At 38.5% G+C, this 24774-nt stretch overlaps 1 protein-coding gene across 9 annotated transcripts in view; it reads left to right on the plus strand.

Moving 5' to 3' along the window:
• The window catches only part of MAP2K5 (mitogen-activated protein kinase kinase 5), a 262889-nt gene that overhangs the window by 130257 nt on the left and 107858 nt on the right, over nt 1-24774 (plus strand). For all 9 annotated transcript variants that reach the window (XM_060152940.1, XM_060152910.1, XM_060152922.1 and 6 more), the window contains 2 exons: nt 23404-23477; nt 24438-24488. In XM_060152940.1, coding sequence (XP_060008923.1) covers nt 23404-23477; nt 24438-24488 — 125 coding nt within the window. The remainder of the gene's footprint in view (nt 1-23403; nt 23478-24437; nt 24489-24774) is intronic.

Genomic DNA, 24774 nt, shown 5'->3' on the forward strand with positions numbered 1-24774 from the left:
TGTTTTCTTAATTTCTCTTTCAGATTTTTCATCATTAGTGTATGGGAAAACAAGAGATTTCTCTGCATTAATTTTGTATCATGCTACTTTACCAAACTCATTGATTAGCTTTAGTAGTTTTCTGGTAGCATCTTTAGGATTCTTTATGTATAGTATCATGTCATCTGCAAACAGTGACAGCTTTACTTCTTCTTTCCCAATTTGGATTCCTTTTATTTCTTTTTCTTCTCTGATTTCTGTGGCTAAAACTTCCAAAACTATGTTGAATAAGAGTGGTGAGAGTGGGCAACATTGTCTTGTTCCTGATCTTAGAGGAAATGGTTTCACATTTTCACCATTGTGAAAGATGTTGGCTGTGGGTTTGTTATATATGACCTTTATTATGTTGAGGTACATTCCCTCTATGCCTATTTTCTGGAGAGTTTTTACCAAAAATGGGGGCTGAATTTAGTCAAAAGGTTTTTCTGCATCTATTGAGATGATCATATGGTTTTTCTCCTTCAGTTTGTTAATATGGTGTGTAACATTAATTGATTTGCATATGTTGAAGAATCCTTTCATTCCTGGAATAAACCCCATTTGATCATGGTGTATCATCCTTTTAATGTGCTGTTGGAAGCTGTTTGCTAGTATTTTGTTGAGGATTTTTGCATCTGTGTTCATCAGTGATACTGGCCCGTAGTTTTCTTTGTTTGTGACATCTTTGTCCTGTTTTGGTATCAGGGTGATGGTGGCCTTGTAGAATGAGTTTAGGAGTGTTCCTCGCTCTTCTCTAAATGTTTGATAGAATTCGCCTGTGAAGCCGCGTAGTCCTGGGCTCTGTTTGTTGGAAGATTTTTAATCACAGTCTCAATTTCAGTGCTTGTGATTGGTCTGTTTATATTTTCTGTTTCTTACTAGTTCAGTCTCAGAAGGTTGTGCTTTTCTAGGAATTTAGAAATTTGTTTTCCATTTTATTGGCACGTAGTTGGTTGTAGTAATCTCTCTTGAACCTTTGTATTTCTGCAGTGTCAGTTGTTACTTCTCCTTTTTCATGTCTAATTCTCTTGATTTGAGTCTTCTCCCTTTTTTTCTTGATGAGTCTGGCTAATGGTTTATCAATTTTGTTTATCTTCTTAAAGAACCAGCTTTTAGTTTTATTGCTCTTTGCTATCGTTTCCTTCATTTCTTTTTCATTTATTTCTGATCTGATCTTTATGATTTCTTTCCGTCTGCTAACTCTGGGGTTCTTTTGTTCTTCTTTCACTAATTGCATTAGATGTAAGGATAGGTTGCTTATTTGAGGTGTTTCTTGGTTTTTGGCATAGGGTTGTATTGCTATAAACTTCCCTCTTAGAACTGCTTTTCTGCATCCCATAGGTTTTGGGTTGTCATGTTTTCAGTGTCATTTGTTCCTAGGTATTTTTTCATTTCCTCTTTGAATTCTCCAATGATCTCTTCATTATTAAGTAGTGTATTGTTTAACCTCCATGTGTTTGTATTTTTTACAGATTTTTACCTGTAATTGATATCTAGTCTCATAGCGTTGTGGTCGGAAAAGATACTTGATATGATTTCAGTTTTCTTAAATTTACCAAGGCTTGATTTGTGACCCAAGATATGATCTATCCTGGAGATTGTTCCATGAGCACTTGAGAAAAATGTGTATTCTGTTGTTTTTGGATGGAATGTCCTATAAATATCAATTAAGTCCATCTTGTTTAATGTATCATTTAAAGCTTGTGTTTTCTTATTTATTTTCATTTTGGATGATCTGTCCATTAGTGAAAGTGGGGTGTTAAAGTCCCCTACTATGGTTGTGTTACTCTCGATTTCCCCTTTTATGGCTGTTAGTATTTGCCTTATGTATTGAAGTGCTCCTATGTTGGGTGCATAAATATTTACAATTGTTATATCTTCTTCTTGGATCTATCCCTTGATCATTATGTAGTGTCCTTCTTTGTCTCTTGTAATAGTCTTTATTTTAAAGTCTATTTTGTCTGATACGAGAATTGCTACTCCAGCATTCTTTTGATTTCAATTTGCATGGAATATCTTTTTCCAACCCCTCACTTTCAGTCTGTATGTGTCCCTAGGTCTGAAGTGGGTCTCTTGTAGACAGCATACATACGGGTCTTGTTTTTGTATCCATTCAGCCAGTCTATGTCTTTTGGTTGGAGCATTTAATCCATTTACATTTAAGGTAATTATCGATATGTATGTTCCTATTCCCATTTTCTTAATTGTTTTGCTTTCATTATTGTAGGTCTTTTCCTTCTCTTGTGTGTCCTGCCTAGAGTAGTTTATTTAGCATTTGTTGTAAAGATGGTTTGGTGGTGCTGAATTCTCTTAGCTTTTGCTTGTCTATAAAGGTTTTAATTTCTCCATCAAATCTGAATGAGATCCTTGCTGGATAGAGTAATCTCAGTTTTAGGTTTTTCCCTTTCATCACTTTAAATATGTCCTGCCACTACCTTCTGGCTTGCAGAGTTTCTGCTGAAAGATCAGCTGTTAACCTTATGGGGATTCCCTTGTATGTTATTTTTTGTTTTTCCCTTGCTGCTTTTAATATGTTTTCTTTGTATTTATTTTTTGATAGTTTGATTAATATGTGTCTTGGCGTGTTTCGCCTTGGATTTATCCTGTATGGGACTCTCTGTGCTTCCTGGACTTGATTCATTATTTCCTTTCCCATATTAGGGAATTTTTCAACTATAATCTCTTCAAATATTTTCTCAGTACCTTTCTTTTTCTCTTCTCCTTGTGGGACCCCTATAATTCAAATGTTTGTGTGTTTAATGTCCCAGAGGTCTCTACGACTGTCCTCAGTTCTTTTCATTCTTTTTTCTTCATTTTTCTCTGTGGTAGTTATTTCCACTATTTTATCTTCCAGGGCACTTATCTGTTCTTCCGCTTCAGTTATTCTGCTATTGATTCCTTCTAGAGAATTTTTAATTTCATTTATTGTGTTATTCCTCACTGTTTGCTTGCTCTTTAGTTCTTCTAAGTCCTTGTTAAACGTTTCTTGTATTTTCTCCATTCTATTTCCAAGATTTTGTATCATCTTTACTGTCATTACTCTGAATTCTTTTTCAAGTAGACTGCCTATTTCCTCTTCATTTGTTAGGTCTGGTGGGTTTTTATCTTGCTCCTTCATCTGCTGTGTTTCTCTATCTTCTCATTTTGCTTAACTTACTGTGTTTGGAATCTGCTTTTCGCAGGCTGCAGGTTTGTAGTTCCCCTTGTTTTTGGTGTCTGTCCCCAGTGGCTAAGGTTGGTTCAGTGGGTTGTGTAGGCTTCCTGGTGGAGGGAACTCTTGCCTGTGTTCTGGTGGATGAGGCTGGAACTTGTCTTTCTGGTGGGCAGGACTGCATCCAGTGCTGTGTTTTGGGGTGTCTGTGACCTTATTATGATTTTAGGCAGCCTCTCTTCTAACGGGTGGGGTTGTGTTCCTGTCTTTATAGTCGTTTGGCATAGCGTGTCCAGCACTGTAGCTTGCTGGTCATTGAGTGGAGCTGGGTCTTAGCATTGAGAAGGAGATCTCTGGGAGAGCTTTCGCCATTTGATATTACGTGGAGCTGGGAAGTCTCTTGTGGACCAGTGTCCTGAACTCAGCTTTCCCACCTCAGAGACACAGGCCTGACACCCGGCCGGAGCACCAAGACCCTGTCAGCCACACGGCTCAGAAGAAAAGGGAGAAAAAGAGAAAGAAGGAAAGAAAAAAATAAAATAAGTTATTAGAATGAAAAAATTTTTTAATTATTAAAAATAAAAAAACTTAAAAGTAATTAAAAAAAGAAAGAAAGAAGAGACCAGCCAAACCCAGAAGCAAATCCACCACTGATAACAAGCTATAAAAACTATGCTAAAAACAAAAAGAAAAACAACAACAGCAACAACAACAAAATGGAGAGACAGAACCCTAGGACAAATGGTAAAAGCAAAGGTATACAGACAGAATCACACAAAGAAGCATACAAATACACACTCACAAAAAGAGAAAAAGGAAAAAAAATATGTATATCTATGTTAAAAAAAAAAGGAAGAGAGCAACCAAATCAGTAAACAAATCTACCAATGATAGTAAAGTCTAAATACTAAACTACAATAAATATAAAACCAGAAACCAGTCCGTCACATAGCAAACCCCAAATCTACAGTTGCTCCCAAAGTCCACAGCCTCAATTTTGGGATGATTCGTTGTCTATTCAGGTATTCCCCAGATGCAGGGTACATCAGGTTGATTGTGGAAATTTAATCGCTGCTCCTGAGGCTGCACGGACAAATTTCCCTTTCTCTTCTTTCTTTGCATAGCTCCCGGGGTTCAGCTTTGGAATTGGCCCCGCCTCTGCGTGTAGGTCGCCTGAGGGCGTCTTTTCCCTCCCAGACAGGATGGGGTTAAAGGAGCAGCTGATTAGGGGTCTCTGGCTCATTCAGGCCAGGAGGAGGGAGGGTTACAGGATGTGGGGCGAGCCTGTGGTGGCAGAGGCCAGCATGACATGACATTGCAACAGTGTGAGGCGTGCCGTGCGTTCTCCCGGGAAAGTTGTCCCTGTATCATGGGACCCTGGCAGTGGCGGGCTGCACAGCCTCCCGGGAGGGGAGGTGTGGAGAGTGACCTGTGCTCGCACACAGGCTTCTTGGTGGCGGCAGCAGCAGCCTTAGCGTCTCATGCCTGTCTCTGGGGTCTGCGCTGATAGCCGTGGCTCGCGCCCGTCTCTGGAGCTTGTTTAGGTGGTGCTCTGAATCCCCTCTCCTCGTGCACCCCAAAACAATGGTCTCTTGCCTCTTAGGCAGTCCCAGACTTTTTCCTGGACTCCCTCCCAGCTACCTGTGGCGCACTAGCCCCCTTCAGGCTGTGTTCATGCAGCCAACCCCAGTCTTCTCCCTGAGGTCTGACCTCCGAAACTGGAGCCTCAACACCCAACCCCCACCCATCATGGCGAGTGAGCAGACAAGTGTCTCAGGCTGGTGAGGGCTGGTCGGCAATGATCCTCTGTGCGGGAATCTCTCTGCTTTGCCCTCTGCACTCCTATTGCTGCGCTCTTCTCCATAGCTCCAAAGCTTCCCCTCCTCCCACCCCGCCATCTCCACCAGTCAAGGGGCTTCCTAGTGTGTGGAAACTTTTCCTCCTTCACAGCTCCCTCCCCAAGGTGCAGGTCCAGTCCCTATTCTTTTGTCTCTATTTTTTCTTTTGCCCTACCCAGGTACGTGGGGAGTTTCTTGCCTTTTGGGAAGTCTGAGGTCTTCTGCCAGCATTCAGTAGGTGTTCTGTAGGAGTAGTTCCACATGTAGATGTATTTCTGATGTATTTGTGGGGAAGAAGGTGATCTCCACATCTTACTTCTCTGCGGTCTTGAAGGTCTCTCTCCTTTGTCATTTCTGATTTTATGACCCACTCTCTTTTATTCTTGGTGAGTCTAGCTAAAGATTTGTCAATTTGGTTTATCTTTCGAAGAACCAACTTTTTATTTCATTGATTTCTTCTATTGTCTCTTTAGTCTCTATTTCATTTATTTCTGCTGATCTTTGTTGTTTGCTTCCTTCTTTTAACTTTGGGCTTTGTTTGTTCTTCTTCTAGTTCTTTGAGGTGTAAAGTTAGGTTGTTTATTTGAGACTTTTATTGTTTCTGGAAGTAGGCATTTATCATTGTTAATCCTTGCCTCTTAAAGCTGCTTTTCTGCAGGTTTGGTATGTTGTGTTTCCATTTTTCTTTGTCTCAAGAATTTTTTATTCCACTTTTGGTTTCTTTATTGACCCATTGTTTGTTGAATAGCATGTTGTTTAGTCTCCACTAATTTTCCAGTTTCCTTCTTGTCATTGATTTCTATTTTCATACCATTGTGGTATGAAAATATGCTTGTTATTGTCTTAATCTTCTTAAATTTGTTAAGATTTGTTTTGTGGACTAACATATGATCTCTCCTGGAGAATGTTCATTGTGCACTTGAGAAGAATGTGTATTCTGTTGCTTTTGGTTGGATATTTGTTAAGTTCATCAGATCTAACATGTCATTTAAAGTCCCCTACTGTTATTGTATTGCTGTTTATTTCTCCCTTTTTTGGTCTGTTAACATCTGGTGTATATATATAGGGGCTCCTATGTTGGATACATAAATATTTATAAATATTATATCTTCTTGTTGGATTGACCCCTTTATCAACATGTAAGGCTTCTTTGTTTCTTACTACAGTTTTTCTATTTCCTTTTATTGCTGAATAATATTCCATTGAATGGATATATCACATTTTCTTTATCCATTTACTAGTAGAGGGATATTTGTATTTATCCAGTTTGGGGCTGTTAAGAATAATGCTGGAGATTTGAGAAAATGGTGGAAGAGTAAGACGCGGAGATCACCTTCCTCCCCACAGATACATCAGAAATACATCTACACGTGGAACTGCTCCTATAGAACACCCACTGAACGCTGGCAGAAGACATCAAACCTCCCAAAAGGCAAGAAACTCCCCACCTACCTGGGTAGGGCAAAAGAAAAAAGAAAAAACAGAGACAAAAGAATAGGGATGGGACCTACACCAGTGTGAGGGAGCTGTGAAGGAGGAAAGGTTTCCATACACTAGGAAGCCCCTTCGTGGGCAGAGACTGCGGGTGGCAGCGGGGGAAAGCTTCAGAGCCGCGGAGGAGAGTGCAGCAACAGGGGTGTGGGGGGCAAAGCGGAGAGATTCCCGCACAGAGGATTGGTGCCGACCAGCACTCACCAGCCCGAGAGGCTTGTCTGCTCACCCGCCTGGGCGGGAGGGGCTGGGAGCTGAGGCTCGGGCTTCGGTCGGATGCAGGGAGAGGACTTGGGTTGGCGGCGTGAACACAGCCTGAAGGGGTTAGTGCGCCACGGCTAGCCAGGAGGAAGTCAGGGAAATGTCTGGACCTGACGAAGAGGCAAGAGACTTTTTCTTGCCTCTTTGTTTCCTGGTGCGTGAGGAGAGGGGATTAAGAGCACTGCTTAAAGGAGCTCTAGAAATGGGCGCAAGCCGCAGCTATGAGCACGGACCCCAGAGACGGGCATGAGACGCTAAGGCTGCTCCTGCCGCCACCAAGAAGCCTGTGTGCGAGCACAGGTCACTCTCCACACCTCCCCTCCCAGGAGCCTGTGCAGCCCGCCACTGCCAGGGTCCCATAACCCAGGGACAATTTCCCCGGGTGGACACACGGCGTGCCTCAGTCTGCCACAACATCACGCAGGCCTCTGCCACCGCAGGCTCACCCCGCATCTGTACCCCTCCCTACCCCCACCCTGAATGAGCCAGAGCCGCCAAATCAGCTGCCCCTTTAACCCTGTCATGTCTGAGCGAAGAACAGATGCCCTCCAGCGACCTACACACAGAGGTGGAGCCAAATCCAAAGCTGAGCCCCTGGGAGCTGTGAGAACAAAGAAGAGAAAGGGAAATCTCTCCCAGCAGCCTCAGGAGCAGCAAATTAAATCTCCACAATCAACTTGATGTACCCTGCATCTGTGGAATACCTGAATAGACAATGAATCATCCCAAATTGAGGAGGTGGACTTTGGGAGCAAGATATATTATTTTCTCCCCTTTTCCTCTTTTTGTGAGTGTGTATGTGTATGCTTCTGTGTGAGATTTTCTCTGTATAGCTTTGCTTTCACTATTTATCCTAGGGTTCTGTCTGTCTGTATTTTTTTCTTTCTTTTTTTACTTAAAAACTTTTTTTTTCTTAAAAATTAATTTTTTTATTTTAATTACTTTATTTTATTTTATCTTACTTTATTTTATTTTATCCTCTTCCTTCTTTCCTTCCTCCCTCCCTCCCTCCCTCCCTCCCTGCCTCCCTTCCTTTCTATTTTTTCTCCCTTTTATTCTGAGCCGTGTGGAGGACAGGCTCTTGGTGCTCCAGCCAGGTGTCAGGGCTGTGCCACTGAGGTAGGAGAGCCAACTTAGGACGCTGGTCCACAAGAGACCTCCCAGCTCCACATAATATCAAACGGCAAAAATCTCCCAGAGATCTCCGTCTTCAACACCAAGACCCAGCTTCACTCAACGAACAACAAGCTACAGTGCTGGACACCGTATGCCAAACAGCAAGCAGCACAGGAACACAGCCCCATTCATTAGCAGGGAGGCTGCCTAAAATCATAATAAGGCCACAGACACCCAAAAACACACCACCAGACGTGGACCTGCCCACCAGAATGTCACAGTCCAGCCTCATCCACCAGAACACAGGCAGTAGTCCCCTCCGCCAGGAAGCCTACACAACCCGATGAACCAACCTTAGCCACTGGGGACAGACACCAAAAACAATGGGAACTACGAACCTGCAGCCTGCAAAAAGGAGACCCCAAACACAGTAAGATAAGCAAAATGAAAAGACAGAAAAACACACAGCAGATGAAGGAGCAAGGTAAAAACTCACCAGACCTAACAAATGAAGAGGAAATAGGCAGTTTACCTGAAAAAGAATTCAGAATAATAGTAGTAAAGATGATCCAAAATCTTGGAAATAGAATAGAGAAAATGCAAAAAACATTTAACAAGGACCTAGAAGAACTAAAGAGGAAACAAGCAATGATGAACAACACAATAAATGGAATTAAAAATACTCTAGAAGGGATCAATAGCAGAATAACTGAGGCAGAAGAACGGATAAGTGCCCTGGAAGATAAAATAGTGGAAATAACTACTGCAGAGCAGAATTAAAAAAAAAGAATGAAAAGAACTGAGGAAAGTCTCAGAGACCTCTGGGACAGCATTAAACGCACCAACATTCAAATTATAGGGGTCCCAGAAGAAGAAGAGAAAAAGAAAGGGCCTGAAAAATATTTGAAGAGATTATAGTTGAAAACTTCCCTAATATGGGAAAGAAAATAGTTAATCAAGTCTAGGAAGCACAGAGAGTCCCATACAGGATAAATCCACGGAGAAACACGCCAAGACACATATTAATCAAACTATCAAAAATTAAATAGAAAGGAAACATATTAAAAGCAGCAAGGGAAAAACAACAAATAACTCACAAGGGAATCCCTATAAGGTTAACAGCTGATCTTTCAGCAGAAACTGCAAGCCAGAAGGGAGTGGCAGGACATGTTTAAAGTTATGAAGGAAAAGAACCGACAACCAAGATTACTCTACCCAGCAAGGATCTCATTCAGATTTGATGGAGAAATTAAAACCTTTACAGACAAGCAAAAGCTGAGAGAGTTCAGCACCACCAAACCAGCTTTACAACAAATGCTAAAGGAACTTGTGTAGGCAAGAAACACAAGAGAAGGAAAAGACCTACAATAACAAACCCAAAACAATTAAGAAAATGGGAATAGGAACATACATATCGATAATTACCTTAAATGTAAATGGCTTAAATGCTCCAACCAAAAGACACAGACTGGCTGAACGGATACAAAAACAAGACTCATATATATGCTGTCTACAGTAGACCCACTTCAGACCTAGGGACACATACAGACTGAAAGTGAGGGGATGGAAAAAGATATTCCATGCAAATGGAAATCAGAAGAAAGCTGGAGTAGCAATTCTCGTATCAGACAAAATAGACTTTAAAATAAAGACTATTACAAGAGACAAAGAAGGACACTACATAATGATCAAGGGATCGATCCAAGAAGAAATTATAACAATTGTAAATATTTATGCACCCAACATAGGAGCACTTCAATACATGAGGCAAATACTAACAACCATAAAAGGGGAAATCGACAGTAACACAATCATAGCAGGGGACTTTAACACCCCACTTTCACTAATGGACAGATCATCCAAAATGAAAATAAATAAGGAAACACAAGCTTTAAATGATACATTAAACAAGATGGACTTAATTGATATTTATAGGACATTCCATCCAAAAACAACAGAATACACATTTTTTCTCAAGTGCTCATGGAACATTTCCAGGATAGAACATATCTTGGGTCACAAATCTAGCCTTCGTAAATTTTTAAAAATTGAAATTGTATCAAGTATCTTTTACGACCACAATGCTATGAGACTAGATATCAGTTACAGGAAAAGATCTGTAAAAATTACAAACACATGGAGGCTAAACAGTACACTACTTAATAATGAAGTGATCACTGAAGAAATCAAAGAGGACATCAAAAACTATCTAGAAACAAATGACAATGGAGACACAACGACACAAAACCTATGAGAAGCAGCAAAAGCAGTACTAAGAGGGAAGTTTATAGCAATACAATCCTACCTTAAGAAACAGGAAACATCTCTAATAAACAACCTAACCTTGCACCTAAAGCAATTAGAGAAAGAACAACAAAAAAACCCAAAGCTACCAGTAGGAAAGTAATCATAAAGATCAGATCAGAAATAAATGCAAAAGAAATGAAGGAAAGAATAGCAAAGATCAATAAAACTAAAAGCTGGTTCTTTGAGAAGACAAACAAAATTGATAAACCATTAGCCAGACTCATCAAGAAAAAAAGGGAGAAGACTCAAATCAAGAGAATTAGACATGAAAAAGGAGAAGTAACAACTGACACTAGAAATACAAAGGATCATGAGAGATTACTACAAGCAACTCTATGCCAATGAAATGGACAACCTGGAAGAAATTGACAAATTCTTAGAAATGCACAACCTGCCAATACTGAACCAGGAAGAAATAGAACATATGAACAGACCAATCACAAGCCCTGAAATTGAAACTGTGATTAAAAATCTTCCAACAAAGAAAAGCCCAGGACCAGATGGCTTCACAGGCGAATTCTGTCAAACATTTAGAGAAGAGCTAACACCTATCATTCTCAAACTCTTCCAAAATATAGCAGAGGGAGGAACACTCCCAAACTCATTCTTCGAGGCCACCATCACCCTGACACCAAAACCAGACAAGGATGTCACAAAGAAAGAAAACTACAGGCCAATATCACTGATGAACATAGATGCAAAAATCCTTAACAAAATATTAGCAAACAGAATCCAACAGCACATTAAAAGGATGATACACCATGATCAAGTGGGGTTTATTCCAGGAATGCAAGGATTCTTCAATACATGCTAATCGTTCAACATGGTACACCATATTAAGAAATTGAAGGAGAAAAACCATGTGATCATCTCAATAGATGCAGAGAAAGGTTTCGACAAAATTCAACACCCATTTATGATAAAAACCCTGCAGAAAGTAGGCATAGAGGGAACTTTTCTCAACATAATAAGGGCCATATATGACAAACCCACAGCCAACATCGTCCTCAGTGGTGAAAAACTGAAACCATTTCCACTAAGATCAGGAGCAAGACAAGGGTGCCCACTCTCACCACTCTTATTCAACATAGTTTTGGAAGTTTTAGCCACAGCAATCAGAGAAGTAAAAGAAATGAAAGGAATCCAAATTGCAAAAGAAGAAGTAAAGCTGTCACTGTTTGCAGATGACATGATACTATACATAGAGAATCCTAAAGATGCTACCAGAAAACTACTAGAGCTAATCAATGAATTTGGTAAAGTAGCAGGATACAAAATTAATGCAGAGAAATCTCTGGCATTCTTATACACTAATGATGAAAAATCTGAAAATGAAATTAAGAAAACACTCGCATTTACCATTGCAACAAAGAGAATAAAATATCTAGGAATAAACCTACCTAAGGAGACAAAACACCTGTATGTAGAAAATTATAAGACACTGATGAAAGAAATTAAAGGTGATACAAACAGATGGAGAGATATACCATGTTCTTGGATTGGAAGAATCAACATTGTGAAAATGATTCTACTACCCAAAGCAATCTACAGATTCAATGCAATCCCTATCAAACTACCACTGGCATTTTTCACAGAACTAGAACAAAAAATTTCACAATTTGTTTGGAAACACAAAAGATCCTGAATAACCAAAGAAATCTTGAGAGAACAAATAGTGGAGCTGGAGGAATCAGGCTCCATGACTTCAGACTATACTACAAAACTACAGTAATCAAGACAGTATGGTACTGGCACAAAAACAAATACAGATTAATGGAACAGGACAGAAGGCCCAGAGATAAACCCATGCACATATGGTCACCTTATCTTAGATAAAGGAGGCAAGAATATACAGTGGAGAAAAAACAGCCTTCTCAATCAGTGGTGTTGGGAAAACTGGACAGGTACATATAAAAGTATGAAATTAGAACACTCCCTAACACCATACAGAAAAATAAGCTCAAAATCGATTAAAGACCTAAATGTAAGGCCAGGCACTATGAAACTGTTAGAGAAAAACATAGGCAGAACACTCTATGACATAAATCACAGCAAGATCCTATTTGACCCACCTCCTCAAGAAATGGAAATAAAAACAAACAAATGGGACCTAATGAAACTTAAAAGCTTTTGCACAGCAAAGAAAACCATAAACAAGACCAAAAGACAACCCTCAGAATGGGAGAAAATATTTGCAAATGAAGCAACTGAGAAAGGATTAATCACCAAAATTTACAAGCAACTCATGCAGCTCAATAACTAAAAAACAAGCAACGCAATCCAAAAATGGGCAGAAGACCGAAATAGACATTCCTCCAAAGAAGATATACAGATTGCCAACAAACACATGAAAGAATGCTCAACATTATTAATCATTAGAGAAATGCAAATCAAAACTACAATGAGATATCATCTCACACCAGTCAGAATGGCCATCATCCAAAAATCTAGAAACAGTAAATGCTGGAGAGGGTGTGGAGAAAAGGGAACGCTCTTGCACTGCTGGTGGGAATGTGAATTGGTTCAGCCACTATGGAGAACAGTATGGAGGCTCCTTAAAAAACTACAAATAGAACTACCATACGACCCAGCAATCCCACTACTGGGCATACACCCTGAGAAAACCATAATTCAAAAAGAGTCACGTACCAAAATGTTCATTGCACCTCTGTTTACAATAGCCAGGAGATGGAAGCAACCTAAGTGTCCATCAGCAGATGAATATATAAAGAAAATGTGGCACATATATACAATGGAATATTACTCAGGCATCAAAAGAAACGAAATTGAGTTATTTTTAGTGAGGTGGATGGACCTAGAGTCTGTCATACAGAGTGAAGTAAGTCAGAACGGCAAAACAGATACCGTATGCTAACATATATATATGGAGTCTAAGATAAAAAAAAAAAGGTCATGAAGAACCTAGGGGTAAGACGGGAATAAAGACACAGACCTACTAAAGCATGGACTTCAGGTTATGGGGAGGGCGAAGGGTAAGCTGTGACAAAGTGAGAGAGTGGCATGGACATATATACACTACCAAATGCAAAATAGATAGCTAGTGGGAAACAGCCGCATAGCACAGGGAGATCAGCTGGGTGGTTTGTGACCACTTACAGGGGTGGGATAGGGAGGGTGGGAGGGAGGGAGACGCAAGAGGGAAGACATATGGGAACATATGTATATGTATAACTGACTCACTTTGTTATAAAGCAGAGACTAACACACCATTGTAAAGCAATTATACTCCAATAAAATGTTAAAAAAGATTAATGCTACTCTCATACACAAGTCTTTATTTGGTTCTGTGTTTTCATTTCTCTTGAGTAGATACCTGGGTTTGGTATGTATCTTTAAATATTTGTAATCACAGTGAATCAAGTCATCTAGTACACGTCAGTTTTGAGAAGAAATAGCCATTAACCATTGATACATAGTATATGTTTAGTATCAGTAATTAACTGATATTTCATATTTTATTAAAGTTGAAATAGGAAAGTGACCACAAGGTTTGTATGGTAAGTTTACGTTTAATTTTTAAAGACACTTAGGGGTTGATTTTTATTTAGTTACAGTCTCCTATAGAAACCTCCTATCATTATCTTCTGCATGACACTGTAATCCCATTTCTAAGTTCTTCCCTTTTTCCAACTTCCTAATATTTTTCTAATAGTCTTCTAAGCACTTCAAATTATTAAACAGAACTGCATCATAACTACCTATTATCTACATGGGCTGTCACTGCTACAAATCAAATATTCATTACATATCATTAAAAAGCGTACCTTACTGTGAAATCTCACTGAAGGAGTGGGAAAATATTGTGACAGGAGATACATGTGATTGGATAATTGTTAACTCTTCAGTGAACAGCACTTGCCTTCCTGGAAGAAGCCTGCCTTCAGGTAGAGCTCATATAGTGAAATTTGGGTCTGGTCTAATATATTAAATGATTCACATCCTGACTTTCTGAGGTAAGCGTCATTGTCATTACTGATTCTACAAAGCATAGTTTCCAGTATCTATAGTGTATTCAAGTTTAGGAAATGTTTCTCCCGTTTATTTTATTTATTCAGCAATTCACTGAGCCGTGTCTCTTTGACAGGCACTGCTAAGCACACAGTCTCATTTGATTTTCATGACAGCTTTTGTCAGTGTAGGAGGATCACGTATCACCCTTAATCTTATATATCATACACTAACACATACACTGTCTCTTTCACAGATATGCACCCGTGTGTGCATACACATGCACTTTCCGTGTCACCTCTGCTTTTTCTGAGAGGATGTGGCCAATGGGAATCTATGCTGACTCCTATAAAATCCTATCTGTATAAAATGACTAAATTTTTTTTTAATGAAAGAGGATAGGAAATACCTAATATTAAAAATGGGTCACTTTACATTGCACCTTCATTTCACTTTCTCCAACATGATATTGACCTCTTGGCCAGGACAAAGCAAACCTCAAATTAGGGAACACTAAAACATGTTATTTTATGTATAATGCAAAGGGATTAGTGTTAATTTGGTTTTTCACTAAAGGCTTATGGTTTATGTTAGATGAAGCTTGTTTCTTTTTACTGGTATGAAGAGGACTTGTATGTAATTTCAGATTCTACACACCTCATTTGTATTTTCTTTTAGAAAATGTCTCAGTTAAAATCAGTGCCCTACTATTCGTTTAAGCCCCCTTGCCTTCAATAAAACTAATTGATAAACCGTAATAATTAATGGCCTGATTAAACCAAAATGACTTGCATCTGCCCTGATGATTGCCATTTATAATCAGTCACTTTAATGACTCATCTTTTCTGTGCTTCGCTTACAGAAGAATGGCTATGATGTTTTTAAGTGAGCTGAATGAAAAGCTGAATGAAAAGCTGTATGCTCTCAGTTGCTGTTTGTTTTCCATAACTTGAGATTACATTAAAATAAGCATAGATATAAGTCTCCTTAAAAGTAATCTTTCTTGCCTAATCTGTCCTCTTGTTTCTGGCTTGGAATGAAGTTGAAAACAAACCAAAAAAAAAAAAAAAGCAACAAAAATCATTTTAGTATTCCTGGAGCTGTTCTTGAGAATTATAGAATTTCCATGTTTTAAATGAAAACATGGAAATGGTAAGTTCGGTGGCTATATACTAGGATTGTTGATAACTCAGGTATAAGGTGGAGTATTTTATTCCGATAAAGTGATACTTAAATCAGAGGAACTATCCTCATTCCAACATTTAAAAGGATTCCATTTGCTTCAAATTCTGTCACATGAATTCAGATTTAGTTTAACTAAATAAAGTCTTAATTATTATATCCTATTTATTTCAAAAAAGGATTTGAGGCAGCTTACAATATGAGGTGTAAACAGTGAACAAAGGACAAAAAAACAAGAATTTTAAAATAAAGGGATAGTTCCACTTCTACCCAGGAAGGAAATGCTGCTGTGGAACCTCCACCAAAAACAACTAGGAAGCTAGACAAAATTTATGAAACATCTGTTTTCAGGTATTAGATAACAAGCAGTACAGGACTGTGATCCTGAAGAGAAGGGAAACAGATGAGGGGAGCCCTATGATCACCCAAGTTTTAAGCCTGGAGACAATTTCCAGACTGCAGCATAAGGAAGGGGAACCAGTCAGAGCCCAAAGATCTTACTGAGCTGAAGAGGCAGAGTTTGGCTGTCAAGAAGGCTTTAAAATGGCTAAAATTTACAGAGCAGAGTCCTAGAGATGCAGGAACTGTGCAAAAAGAAAGAGCTCAAGAACTTGTGTGAGACTCTCCTTGAATTTTTGGCCAAATATCAACCTCTGCTTTTGTAGGGTGAAATCTTACAAAGCTAGTTTGGGAATGAAAATTTCTGGGGTTCTGTAAGCTAAACAATTCCCAAAGCTTACACAAGGTTGGGAATTTTAAAAATTCTAACCAGCCAGAGTAGAGAGACCTTTTTGGATACATTGGAGCATTCAGGAGAGATTTTAGAAGGGTCATGTTTTAATAGAGGGGCTAAACTAGCCCTAGAGTAGGGATTGCTCTGGCTTTCCATAAATAAAAGTTCCAAAATAAGCCTCAAAATGATCTGGCTATCTTCAAGTAAGTTAACTACCTGCCAGTATCAAGTTTAGCACTCTTTAAAGGATTACAGCAAATTCGCTCAGCAATATATACGATTCAGAATACATGGCATCTAAATAAAAATCAGTATGTGAAAAAAATTTTTTTCTTCTGATAATGGATGAAAGACCATTAGCAGGAGAACAATCAGTCAATAGAAATGGGACTCTCCCGTTGGCAGACAAGGACTTTAAAACAGTTACGATAAATATACTCAAGGATTTAATGGGAAACATGAGCATGATGAGAGAGATAGAAGACAGAAAAAAGAACCAAGTCGAACTTCTAGATATGAAAAATAAAATATCTGAAGTAAAAATTTCACTTGATGGAATTAACAGTAGATTTGACACCACAGAAGAAATGATTTGTGATCTTGATGTTAGAGATACAGAAATTATCTAAAATTACTGTAAAAAAAAAGACTAAAAAGATGAGCACAGCCTCAGTGACCTTTGAGACAGTATCAGGAAGTCTAGGATATATATGTAACTGGAGTCTCAGAAGGAAAGGAGAAAGAAAAGGGAACAAAAAGTAATTTGAAGAAATAGTGCTCCCAAACTTTACAAATTTGTTGAAACCCATAAACCCAGAGATCTAGGAGGCCTAACAAACTCTAACCATGATATACACAAAACCATACCAAAGTACATCAAAATTAAAAATGTAAAGCCAGTGATTTTTTAAATCTTTAAAATATTCAGAACAAACATAATACATTAAATAGAGAGGAACAAAAATAAGAATGACAGCAGACTTCTTGTCAGAAGCTATGCAAACCAGAAGATAACGGGAAGACATTGTTAAAATGTTGAGAAAAACAAAAAACCTTTAAATCCAGAATTCTAGGTCCAGTAAATATATTTTTCCAAAATAACAGCTAAATAAAGACTTTTTAAGGCAAACAAAGCAGAGAGAATTTATTACCAATAGACCAGCATTATAAAAAGTGTTAAGGAAGTTGTTTAGACAGAAGGAAAATGATACCAGATAGATTGTTAGATCTACACAAAGGAATAAATAGCACCAGGATTAGTGTATACATGTAGATATATAAAAGACCTTTTAAAATTTTTTCACTCAGCACTGATCTAAACCTCATTCATATACTGACTCACTCACTACAACAGCTGACACACTTGCTCTAGCTCCAAAGCCATTGCTTTCAACCCCACATTCCCCGGGAAGTGCTGGAGTTGACAGATTTGTGGATATGTAGTGCTGACATTGGCATCAGCCTTGCCATGCTACCTCTCATAAGGGGCTCAGGGTCCTTCATTGCGTCCTGGGGTCCCAAGGATGTCACATACCCTTCTGAGCGCTGTAGCTCTCAGGCCAGCATATGTCCAGGAGTCAGGAATGACAGAAATGTGTGGAAATTAAGAATTGACCCTCGCCAACAGACTTGTGGTTTCCAAGGAGGAGGGAGGGGGTTAGGGGAGGGATGGATTGGGAGTTTGGGATTAGCAGATGTCAACTATTATATATAGAATGGATAAACAGCAAGGTCCTACTGTGTAGCACGGGGAACTATATTCAGTATCCTGTGATAAACCATAATGGAAAAGAATATGAAAAAGAATTTGTATATATATATATATATATATATATATATATATATATGTATGTATAACTGAATCATTTTACCATACAGCAGAAATTAACAGTGTAAATCAACTATACTTCAATAAAATATGTTTTAAAAAAATTTTTTAATGATTATTTAAAGCAATAATAAAGACACCATATTGTGGCAATTATAACATATGTAGAGGAAAGATGTATAACAGTAGCACAGAGGATGGGAGGGAAGAAAATGGAAGCATACTGTTCTGAGGTTCTTACATTATAAATTAAATACCCTAATATTATTTGAAAGTAGACAATGAAACATTAAAGAAACATATTGTAAATCCTAGAACAGCCGTTAAAAACAAAAAACCTTCAAATGGGCTGGCAAATTTTAGCCCACAGGTCAAATTTGGCTCATTACCTGTTTTGGTAAACAAAGATTGTTGGAACACAGCCATGCCATTTATTTCCACATTGCCTGTGATTGCTTCTGCAGTACAGTGGCAAAATTGAGTAGTTACAACAAAAACCACGTGACTCTCAACACCTTTGGTCCTTTACAGAAAAAGTTTGCCAACTTCTGGCTTAGAAGTCAATAGTAGAGATCAATGGAATGCTAAAAAGAGCCCATCTAGTCCAAAAGAAGGCAATGAAAGAAGAAAGGAACTAAGAAGAGATGGGACAAATAGTAAGATGGTAGAGTTCAACTCAGCCGTATCACTAATTACGTTAAATGTGAATGGTCTAAATACTGCAGTGAAGAGCACAAATTGTCAAACTTGTCGAAAAAAAGACCCAGCTGCGTACTGTCTGCAAAATATCCATTTTAAATATTAGTGACAGAGAGGTACCATCCAAACTAATCATCAGATTTTTTTAAAGCAAAAATTATAACAACATATTACGGGGTTTATGATATATGTAGAAAAGACAAAAATCATCTAAAAATAACAGAAGCCAATCAGTAGTTGCCAGAGGTCAGGGTGGAGTTGACTGTAAAGGGGCACAGGGAACCTTTTGGGGTGATATAAATGTTTCATATCTTGATTGTGGTGTGGGTATATGGTTGTATATGTCAAAGTCACTAAACTGTATATTCAAAATGACTGCAATAAAATTGATTTTTTAAATGAATAAAACTGATTTTATAAAGTAAAGTTAAACAATAGATGAAATTCTCTTCAGATATTCTGAACTTGCCAGCAGTTTAATCAGAGGGAAAAACAGCCCATTATGTTGGTCTTTTCTAAGTGCTGACCTGAAGACCTGGCTGTTTTAGATTGGTTTCTGAATCAGCAGATCTGAGGTAAAACCAAAAAAGGTTTTTGTTTTTAAATGCACAGCCAGGCTTGGGAGCTATTTAGTTATATAACTCTCATTGTTTTTATTATAGGAAGCAAATCCCATTTAGATTGCACATAAGCAATGTTATTATCCTGAAATCTCATGTGCACTATTTTTGGTCAAAATATATACCAGCAGTTCCTTGGTCTACACTCTCCTGAAGGGCAGAGGTGGGTCTTACTCATGCTTCTCTCCACAGACCTACTATCATATCTGGCACATGCTAAGGCATCAGTGAATATTTGTTGAGTGAGTATTTTGAATGCCCATAGATCTTCTCAGAATGAAAAATATCACTCACAAATGTATTCATTAATAGTGAAATGTATTTATTCTGAAGTATATGCCATTGAGTGGGAAAAGATGGAGCTCCTTCTCAGGCCAAATTCATGCTTCTCCAGGTGCACATGTTTGCCCATCTATTTAGTGGAAATATTCATTCACCAACATTTGTTCAACAGATATCATTTCTAGTCCATACCAGGCACTATTCTAGATATAGGAGTGAACACAACAGATCACATCTCTGCATTCATGGAGCTTTCCTTCGAAACGGGAGGACTGAGAGGGACATGTATACATGTATAAATAGAGGGTGTCAGTGGTGCCAAGTGTTATGAGGAGCACTAAAACAGAGAAGAGGGAAAGGGAATATCGGAGGTGGGAAGATATTGCTGTTCATAGTGGGTGGTTGAGGAAGGCTTCTCTTAAAAGGGTAACATTTGAGCAGAAACCTAAAAACAAGTAAAGGAGCAGGCCATGCATGTATATATGGGTGCAGAGTATTCCAGTTATATGGAACCACAAAGCAGGGAGCACGCCTGGCAAGAAGGCCAGTGAGATGAAACAGTGGGCAGGGAGAGGAGTAGGAAGGATGAGAGTACAGAGGTAGTAGGGGGGCAGTTCAGAGAAGGCCTTAGAAACCTTCATGAGGGCTGCCTTTTGCGTTGAGTTGGGAGGCCCTTGGAGGTTTTAGGCAGAGAAATGACATGGTTTGATTTAGGTTTTAAAGAGGGCACTTTAGCTGCTGTGTTCAAGACAGACTCTAGTAGAGCAAGTGTAAAAATAGGGAGACCAGTTCAGTGGCCTTGTCGGTGAATGAGTACATACAGTCTGGCAAATATGCCCCCTCATAAACATTGAATTGGTTTTATCATTCTACTTACTGGACTTTTGAAATTATTTTCTTTTAACTAGTATTTTACCCAAATACAGCCTAAATTTATTGCAGTAGCACAGAAATTATTTTCTGAACATAACAAAATATAACACTTTACATTGCTTGGTTGATTGCCAGTGGATAATAATAATATATTTATAGAGTGTTTGACAGTTTAAAAGCTATTTTACATTCATTATCTCATCTAATCCCCACAATTTTTAAAGATTGATACGGTAACTTTTATTATCTCCCTATAGAGGTGAAAACTAAAATGTCACATGCCTAGTCCAAAGTCATATGCCAAATTTGTGGCAGGGCCCAAAAGACAAATCCAAGTCTTCTGTCTTCTAGCCTGAATCCATTGATTTTGTTTAAAGGGGTCTTTTATGTTCAAATGATGTTGCTGGGTTTGGAACACTTATATTAGCAAATTTAGTGTATTGTTTAGAAAGCCATCTACCAGTGAGCAAAGATAATAGCATCCAACAGGATGCATACAAAAATGTATAAGGCATATTCCTACCCTGTGAACTTATTACTTGGTGATACCTGTAACAGTAAATGTGGTAATTACTAGTGAAAATGTCACATGCTCAGTTCCAAATGGTACAGACAGTAAATGCTCTAGCAGTTCAAAGGAAGCAGCGATTTTGATGGCCTGAGTAGGTATGGCAACAGGGAGATGGGGTACTTGAGTTTAAGGATGAGCAGGATTCAGTCAAAAAATATCAAGGAAGGGTTTTTAAACCCAGGTGGTTTGGGGTCAGGGACACAGCATGAACAAAGGCTTAGTAATGGGGTGTTTTGGATTTGTTTCTTTTGAGACAGTGACTAAAACAGTCTAGTCAGAATACAAAGGTTGTTTTGAGGATGGCTGTATGTCTACTGCTTTCATACACAAAGTATTCCTGAAAGCTAGGCTGAAAGGTGAATGTGCAAAGTCATGCAGTAGGATTACATGTAAGTAAAAAAAGATGTTGGGGAGCTGAAAATGCCATAAAGTTCTTATTTACACCTTGCCTTTTAGAATATAATCTAGAAATTTTGTTGTTTTATTCTTTCTCTCTCTGTTGATCCACTTAAGTCAAATATGTGTCTGATTAAAGCTAAGAATTTGTTCTTTTTACCATACCTTGTGATTTCCATGTAGCTCCTTCTTCCAGGAGCTCAGAATATTTGTTCTTTATCTATCATCTGATGTATGGCTTAAGAATGGTTTAAGGGTATCAGTATATAAAAGAGAAGATTGTCCAAAAGAAAAATATTCAAAGTTGAGGGCTTATAATGAGAATTAGGTTTGGAAAATAAGACCAGGCTTTGTAGAGCCTAACGTTTCTGTCAGTTCGGCACACATTTATTGAGTGTCTACTGTGGCTGTCTATGATGTATATTTTTTGTATAAACTATTGAGGCATATTTGAAAGCACAACCCTATTCTTAAGAAGTTCACACTGGGGTTGGCGGGGGAGGTCAGGGAATATTTTACTTCCTCCTCAAGGAGAGAAGTGATAGAATGAAAGTATATTTAATATGATGGTGGTATAAGGTTTATATTGAAATTGGGGAAAACTGGAGGCAGAGAGACCAGTTGGTTGAAAAAGCTTACACCTGCCTGGGCATACTGACCTGTATTCAAAGAGAAAGCCCCCCTGAAGGAAGTATATGGTGTGTTTTACCTGAAAGGGCATGCTACAGAGATGTGGTCTACAGCTAACCCCTGATCACAACAGTATCATCAACAAAATAATACTGTGTGTTCGTGGTTTCCATTAACTTATTCTCATCTATTAACAAATACTCACTAAGCATATACCGTATGCCTGGCACTCTTCAGGGACTGGAATATAGTAGTCAATAAAAGAGACAAAGTCCCTGCCTTCGTGGAGTTTACATTCTAGTGTCCATCAGGCAACACCAAATGAGCACATGTATGAGAAAATGCCTGTCATGTTGCCTGTCATATGGTAGGTAGGGTTCAATAATCGTTGGTTACTGAGTTTGAACTTGAAGTTTGAGTTAAGTACCTACTTTTGGTAAGATACTTTTTGCAGGGTGGAGGGATGGAGTGAGATTAACTCACAGATTTTTTTTAGATGTTACATAAAAATGATGAGTCTTTAGTTTTGGGGTAATTAAGGTTATATGCTGTATTAAATATAACAAGTTGTCTGTTCTTGACCACTTTCGCCACTGAAGATGAAGCATTGAAGCAGGTGCTCTTCTGTACCATCAAAAGTGGTGTGCTCTTATCCTGCTTGGATGGTTTTTGTGGGCTCCTTGAATTCCTGAAAAGGCCCATTGTTGTCACTGACGATGCTTCACAGAAATGCTTTGTGTCATTATTTAGCGGACTGCCTTGGCAAAAGCTGCGCCAGCTCTTTTGTTAACTCTAACAACAGTCAAAATGATGTAAGGGAAGAGAAGGATAAATGAAACAAAGACTGATAAGTGCACGCATGCACACACATTTACACATCTTTTAGATCAGTTTCTGAGGATTATCTAAAGTAGCACGTAAAACCAGGAAACAGCAGAACTGCATTCATGTTCTCGTTGTTTCAACCAGATATCACCTGTTACCAGCAAACATATGAATGATTATTTTTCCTTGCTGGCTTCCCTTTGGCCTTACTGCTCCTGAGGTGGGAGGAGCAGTTTCACTTTGAGAGCAGAACTAAGCCTTTCTGTACAAATTCTTTGCAGGAGGATTACATTTTCTTATCTACTTTTCCTGAAAGCTGGAGTAGGATATTGGGTGTATTTACTGTTGTTGGAAGCCAAGATTTTATTTGAATTTCGCGTGAAGTAAATAAACCCTTGCTTCTATAGAAACCAGAAATGGTTGGAAGTGAGGGAGTTAGGACCTTACATTTTGCCTCCAGGTAAAATGCTTTGCGTTAAATTTGTGGTTAGAATTCTAGGTTGAACAGATGATGTCAATTCTGCAATATGGTATGGTGTGCATGTGTGCTTTTTTTAGAACAAGCACTGTAGATATGGAACTAGTGACATGGATTTTTCTGGTCCCTTTTTAGATGTGAAGCCCTCTAATATGCTAGTAAACACAAGAGGACAAGTCAAGCTGTGTGATTTTGGAGTTAGCACTCAGGTAGGTCTCATTTTCCTGCCGATCTTTCTTCTCTGTAACATCCACTTTCTATTTTCATTCTACTCTCTGGATTGAAAAATCACCTAGCTGCCAGACAAACAGAACTCTGCATCTTCTCGTTGGCTGGGATTGTGTTATTCATTTTTAATCTCTGAGCGAGTTTCCTTCATCAGAATATGATTGTTCATTGTTTAATGACAGTAAAAACTGCTGATATTGTAATTACTACTTACGAATAGCAAACTTCATTGATATGCAGCTTTGATATGAAAGCGTTTTGGCCAGACAAAAGGGAGGGCAGAGTGGGAGCTGTGCCTGGGGAGCCCAACTGGCCCACAATAAAAATTAATATTGGGAGCAACAATGGTGGAGGGCCATTACAATGTGCAGCACAAATTTTAATTAATTTCCATTTTGGGCCTCCCCTGAGAACCCTGGTGATAGTGACCCATGAGCGTGCTGTGATGTTGATTTGAATTGCAGCCACCTTTACTCCCAGCCAAACACGAAGACCAAAGCGAAGGTCATCATTGTATTATGAGTTGTCAAAGTCTGTTATCCCTCCAGCGTATTTAGTGTTCGTTTCATTCTAGTAATGCATGAGGCTTCATTCACATCTTGACCATCTGACTAAAAAATGAGTGTGTTCAAATTCTACTTCAAATTGACTTTGTACTATCAGGCGGGTTTGGGGTACTAAAGCGATAAGCATCCTGCTTAAGTGAATTGTTTAAGGTTATCTGCTATAAACTGTAATGCTATGCTTGTTTAAGTTGGAAATCACATTCAAAAGAAAAGAGATGGAATCATTTTTAATGCCTTTGTAGATAAATTTGTTCCTTTTTGTATAATTTTTAGTTGATTTATAGAAATGATGATTGTAAGTTAAATGAGGAATAATTGCCCATTTTATTTCTACATTATCTTTATATTGTTCTGACAGACTGTTTTGTCTCATAGCTGGTGAATTCTATAGCCAAGACGTATGTTGGAACAAATGCTTATATGGCGGTAAGTAAACTTATGCAAAAATAACATTTAAAACCAACATCTTTATGTACTTGGTAATGTATAATTCTTGAATTAATTCCACAGCTTTAGCCTAACAGATCATAAATTACAAAGTCAATCCAGTCATGATTGGATTTTTAAATCTTCCTAAAAGATGTTAGGGTTTATACAGGAGCTACCAACTTCTCTGACTTTATTCACTTAACTGGTTGGTTTGAGTATAAAATCATTTTGAAGTATAATCCTATAGAAAAATTGTATCTTATAGCACATTGGCTACTTTGCC

The sequence above is a fragment of the Lagenorhynchus albirostris genome, chromosome 1 (genome assembly GCF_949774975.1).
Source record: "Lagenorhynchus albirostris chromosome 1, mLagAlb1.1, whole genome shotgun sequence".
Classification (NCBI taxonomy): Eukaryota; Metazoa; Chordata; class Mammalia; order Artiodactyla; family Delphinidae; genus Lagenorhynchus; species Lagenorhynchus albirostris.